The sequence below is a fragment of the Peromyscus leucopus genome, chromosome X (genome assembly GCF_004664715.2).
Source record: "Peromyscus leucopus breed LL Stock chromosome X, UCI_PerLeu_2.1, whole genome shotgun sequence".
NCBI lineage: Eukaryota > Metazoa > Chordata > Mammalia > Rodentia > Cricetidae > Peromyscus > Peromyscus leucopus.
In genome coordinates, this window is record NC_051083.1 from 88,394,497 (window position 1) to 88,400,938 (window position 6,442).

Below are 6,442 nucleotides of genomic sequence, written 5' to 3' on the forward strand. Positions count from 1 at the left end.
TATAGTAAGAGCCATATGGAAAAAACGAAGAGAAAGTTCAAAGAAACAGGTAGATCTAATTTTAATATTTTATTTAATACAAAGTGTAAAAACTCCACAATTTTTAACTTGGAAACAATGTAAGTAAATCGCTCATTACACTGGCATATTAGTAGGTCTTTGATATTTTCTGCATTATATGATGATACAAGCATTATGGAAAATATGAACAAATTTGAAATGTATCACAAAAGAAATATGACACGTTAATTTCAGTATATTTTAACATGTTTTTTCTTACTAACTTGGAAATACAATGTTACCACAAAAAAATTAATAAAAAACAAAATGTTAACTGTCTTGTCAGTTTTCCTATTATAATAATGCCTGTAAAATATAATTTGATATATTTACCAGTATCGCTACTAAAATCAAAATTAAAATACTTTTATCTGTGGTCAGACTAAAACCAATTATGACCTCACTTAAAAAAGAAAACAATATAAATTTCTAAGCCATTGCTTTTACTAATTTATTTCAGTACAAAAACATTATGTGTAAATGACTACTTATAGTCTACTCTTTTTGTTAGTCAGTCAGTGAAATGTAGTCATTTTGGCATTTCAACATGTGGAAGGAACAAATCCTAATTTTATATCTTTACCATGTCTTTGTGATGCAGTATACTGTTTCAAGAAATTAACAATACAAGAAATTTTTATGTGTCCATGTTCATATGTGGGAGGAAGTGTGTGCACTTCCTTGTCTCTGTGAGTGTGCTCACGCACATGCTCACATGCATGCCAAAATTCAGTATCTGGCATTTTCGTCTACACATATTTTCTGAGGCAGGATCTCTCACTGAACCTCGAATCCCTAATTTGCTAGAATGTCCGGCCACATGGCCCCAAGGCTCTTCCTTCCTCCACCTATTCACACTGGGGTGACAAGTGTGCACTTGGATGCTCAGCTTTTTACACAAACACTAGGTTCGGATCTGAGCCCAGGCGGGCTTGTGTGGTAAGCAACTGGAAGACTGAGGCATTCCTTAGCCCTGTGTAAATTATTAACTATAGACTTTATACACATCATTACTAAGTATGTCTAGGATATGCAAACTGAATGTATAATTATGTTATGTTCTGGAGAATAAAATAAGTTGGACTCAGTACTCACCCATGGCTAGTATGTATCATACCAAATGGGGCACAGCTAATGGAAAAAGAATCAAAATATATATAGGGAATGATTTATACAGCTAGGGAAATGACAGGATTAACAGAATTGGGAGTAGAGTAAGAGAACTAAAGGAAGTAGGGGGAATATTATGGGAAGGACCCTAAATCCCACCTAAAAATTCATATGACAAAGGCTGGAGAGCCAGCTGAGGACTTCATGGGAAGTAGTGGAAACTTCAGCACAGACCTACATCAAGAAGTAGGAAATGATCTTTATGTTCTTGAAGGTTCTATTGATACCTCAGAGCCTCTGCTGTCTTTCTTTCCTGGCCCCACTATTAAATCCTGATGGATTCCCAAAAGCAACCAAAATCAGCCTAAAGTAACTTAGGGGATGAAAGCATTCTCTTCAAAAACCACCAACCCTTCCACAAATATAGGCAGGAAAGGCTGTCATTGCTCTGATTTGTGTGATGTTCCAACAAGTGAACCAAGCAGTGTGGACAGAGATAGAGCAAACTAGGACTTGATCATCCTGTACTATACACAATACACATCACTGTGGTCAATAAAAAGAAATATATCAATAGTAGACCAGTGATACACAGGAACTCTCGAGGTCCTGCATCTTTTCTAAATTACTCTGTGTAGGAATCAGTTACACACCTATATTCCCTAAGTGTAATTTTCTACAATGTAAAGAAAAAAATATATGTATATATAGTGTGTGTGTGGGTCCAGGAAATAACATTTAGTACTTAAATAGTACATATTGGGTAGAAACTGTGTTGGACTGTGAAATTTATTCTAAGTAAGTGATCCAGTTCATGTCAGGCCTCTCTGCAAGTACTAACATCACCTTCAACTGTAGTTGTACAATAGCAAGCTTCCTTCGGTCTATACTGCACTGAAAAGGCCACAGTTCATAGCAATGTATAGGGATGGGATAAATCACATATTTTAGATTCTTCAAGGGTGTTAAATTATTCATGATAGTCACAAGCATAGGCATTGTGATGGGGTTAGAAGCAAAGCACAGGACACGGAGATGAGTACAACGAATCAGGGCAGGGATAAGGACAGAGATTGCAGTATCATTTATAAGGCAATGATTTATCTCTAGATGCCGAAGAGTACCAGAGAGATTTGCCAGAAGAGTTTGAAAAGGCTCAAAATCATCCCAATACATCGAGTTGTTGCTAAGATTCAGCAGCTTCAGGTGGGTGGCCTGAGGGCTCTGGGCCAGAAATCTGAAGTCTCTGTACGAAAGATCACAGAATGGCAGATACAAGAAGTGCAGTCCAGGTGGCAGGACTCTGTAGGGAGAAAACAACAAAAAACTTGTGAAGAATGAAGACTGAATAAGGAAAACTATCACTTTATATCTAGAAAAAACTACTTTTCACATGCATTATAATTGGGCATTAATGTGTTAATGTGTGCTTTAATTCACCTAATAGTTTTGTGACTCTGAGAATTTTTTTTTAGACAGGATCTTACTCTGTATTCCTGGCTGTCCTGGAACTCACTATGTAGATTATACTGGCCTTGAATTCACAGAATCTGCCTGTCTTTGCCTCCTGAGTGCTAAGATTAAAATCCTGTGCGACCACATCTGCCTGAAAGTTTTGTTTTCAACACTGAAATACAATTTCTTTTAATCTTAAGAATGTGTACAGCATATTATAATAGATGATTTTAAGAAATATTGAGAGAAAAAACTGAAAGCTCTTGATACTTACAACATTATCCATTGTATATTTCAGTTCATCTTTTTAGTGGGGAGGGATCAGAAGGAGCAGGCAACTGAAAATTCCCTTTGGTCAGTCCCAACATACCAACCTCTACTTTCATGGCCTACGCCTTTGGATTACATATCAGTAAAGTGATCTGACACTGTGAAGTATGGGCATCTATGATGAGGTGCATCAATGCTACAGCAAAAAGTCTTTCCCCATCTCAATCCCTGTTCCTCTTCATATCTAGAAGGCTAGTGTTTTTCACCTTTTATTTCTGCACTTGTCTGTACATTGCTGGCTGCTTAATTTTTGTAATTCTTTCTCCAGTTCCAAATTCCCAGAATCAAAAAAGAGGAAAGCATAAAAGCTCTTTAGGAGTTTAGGAATACCCAAGAATGTTTTCTTTCCTGTCTCAACAGGCTCTCCAGGAAACCAAGGGCCCTGGCCCAAACTCTTACCTGAGCACTCTGTCCAGATGACCTGTGAGACAGAATGAAGAGAAGCTGACTTCCTTAAGAGTGTTCATACGTTGCAAGTAACTGAGGAAATTTTTAAAGAGTTTCCCACCCAGGGATCTAAAAGTGACTTTAGACAGACTGAGGCTCTCTAGGTGGTCCATCTGAGACAGGACATTGGTGATATCACTCAGTGAACCCATATCAATTGACAACTGACTAGCACAGTTGAGATCAAGTAATTTCAGGGTGCATTTGCTGTTACACAGTTTATCAACTTGCAAATCTCGACAGCATATGTGCAAAGACCCTGAACTCTCCCTAATTTTACTTGTAAGCAAAATGAAAAATTCCTTTTCCACTAAGGAGCCATCTAGGGAAAGATCCACTAGTAACTCTACAGGCCTGGGGAACTGAACCATGGACTCTGGATTTACAAAACCATGCTGCCCTTCTATTTTCAGGATGGAGCTGTCAGAATAAGTACAAGAATGAGAACAGGAAGGTCCCTTGATGCTGTCTTCATGGCATATGGTCCTACAGTCGTTGTCTTGTCTTAAATCTAGGATCCTCAGTTTAGGTCTCCTGTAGGGGTAGAGGAGATAGAATAGTTGAGAAATAGCCAACGATAATGAAACTGAGTAGAATCAATGATGACATCTAGGAACTAATTCTTTTATCCATAGCTGATACTCCTTGTAATAACTATCAACAAATCTTTCCCATGAAAATTCAGCCTCCCCCCAATCCTTTTTACACCTTAGATCCCCTCCAGTCTTAAAGCTCCTGTCTTTCTCTTATGTTAACATCTGTTATGTAAACCCATCAACAGAAACCTCAGTAATAGATTTCAAAATGAACACTGATTATAATCAGTCTTTAAGGTGTTACCAAATTTGGAGCCAACAACCTCACACATAAATCTTCAGCATTTACTTGTTTCTCCTTCTGGGAGAGTAGCAGGCTGTGGTATAACCTCCTCTGTCTTTCCATGTTTCTATTATACAGTCTTACCGAGAAGCAGAGTTCTTTGAAGTACGCACTGGAAGATTCTCAATCATGGCTTTCAGGAGTTCATGTTGAGGCTCCTGTACAGTTAATGACCCAATATGGAGACAGTAATAGGGCCACACTTTCACCATCTCACTCAATGTATTCTTATGCCCACCCTTGAAGGCAGCAATGAACAATGGAACAAAAAAGACTCTTGGCATATCCTCCAGAGCTTGGATTGCTACAGACTCATTTCTCAGCAGACTCTGTATAGCAAGATCAAACAGTGTCTTTGCGTTCTTTGCATCCATCTTTGTGAACCTGAATCAGAAGGAGAAATATTTAGAAGCTCTGGGAAAAAATACACAGTCTCTTCTTTGCAACCAGTGCCAGCAAAGTAGAAATTTAAAGAATAAATGAACCAGATAGCCAACACTAGATACATCTACTATAAACACAGATTAGAAAGTGACTTGTGAGTGTATAAAGGTGTGTGTGTATGTGTGTGTGTGTGTGTGTGTGTGTGTATTACTATTCTCCCTCCCATGTATATACAGTATGTATGTGATAAAACACCATTAGAAATTGATAGAAAGGGCAGTGCTGGCATATACTTTTTATCCCAACACTCAGGAGGCAGAGGCAGGTGGATCTCTGTGAGTTCAAGGCCAGACTGTTCTACAGAGAAAGTTCCAGGATAGGCTCCAAAGCTACACAATGGACCTCTGTCTTAAGAAAAAAAAAAGCAAAGAAAAGAAAATGATGGGTATAAGCAGAAAACAATTTTGGTCACTTAGCTACATGACTCCAGTATTTTCCCTCCATAGTATATACGCTATGATGAAGAAAAAGATAAATCTACAAAAGAGTGGTACAACAGAAAATATTACAACACCAAGGTCATTGTGATTAAAAGAATGACATTCCAGCCCTTGATCTGTCTCACCCCTGTCACTGTATTTGTGGCAGATGAAGACACCAAAATGGCACAAGACAGACACGAAGGAAGATGGTTAAGAAAAAGTTGACCTTAAGCATATTCAGAAAATCTAGTCATGAAGTAAGCCTAAAGATGAAAAAGAAAACATAAAATCAAAAGAATGCAGTACAGTTTCGGGCAAAGACTTCAAAACTGTTCCCTTCAAAGCTGTATGTTGTCTCACATCTGGAAAGTAAGAAACAGTCAAACTTGTCTGGACTGGTGCCAGGTTGGGGGGGCAAAGCACAGTTGTATACGATTCATGTAAGCCAGAGGATGGAGTCTCATCAAGATGTATTACGAATATGTGTTATAAACAATGATTATCAAAGGCATATCAAATAAGTGATATGAGGTTAGTTTAAAACTGCAATATTAAGAGACACAGACTGTGGGAAGAATACATTGATGTGGTTAGGAGAAACATTCAAGAAAATTTGTTAATGGTGGGAAAAGAAACAAAATGGGGGGGGGGTTAAGAATCTTGTTACACATGAAAGAGTCAGAAAGCTCCTAAGTTTTTCTTCTACTTCAGGAACAACAATAAACCTCTAAAAACCTACACAACACCGATAAACAGAAAATAGCATGATTAAATTAGATAGCTTCTAAAACAATATGAATAAGCCAAATAAAGAAAAATTTCCAAGCAATAAAACAATAAAAAATAATGTTGCTCATCACCTACCTAATACGTACTTTCCTACAGCATCTAGCACACATTATGGCATTGTCCTTGATAAATGACTTGATGACTAAGATAGAATTATCATACTTAAAACAAAGAAGTGGTACTTATTCTTAGGCTTCCAGGATTCAATCTCAGGAACACATCCTTCATTCAATCCTAAAATATGTCCCAGTATCTTAAAATGATGTTCTTCTGTTGTAGCTCAAGGTGTAAGAGAGTTTAAGTACAACCTATTTGTGAAGAACTTTCTTTTGTGTGAAGAAACCTCAAACAGTCTTGAAAGAAAGGGACTGGGCAGTCTCATGAAACAAAGCAGCTGATTTCACACATTGTTACAAATGTTTGTGAAATGTATTCAAGAAATTGCTGTTTGTGCTCTATTACAAGGTCACCATGTTCCTTTCCTAGAATATCTGTGAATATTCTAG

General features: G+C 37.6%; 1 protein-coding gene across 1 annotated transcript; it reads right to left on the reverse strand.

The window, feature by feature from the left end:
• Window positions 1–250: 250 nt before the first annotated feature.
• Window positions 251–4,661, reverse strand: LOC114685829 (leucine-rich repeat-containing protein 14-like). Its single transcript, XM_028860482.2, has 3 exons — window positions 4,366–4,661; window positions 3,355–3,936; window positions 251–2,473 (listed from the first exon to the last, which is right to left on the reverse strand). Exons 1-3 carry the CDS (start codon window positions 4,653–4,655, stop codon window positions 1,960–1,962), a joined length of 1,386 nt encoding a protein of 461 aa, XP_028716315.1. The 5' UTR covers window positions 4,656–4,661; the 3' UTR covers window positions 251–1,959.
• Between the last annotated feature and the right edge of the window lie 1,781 nt (window positions 4,662–6,442).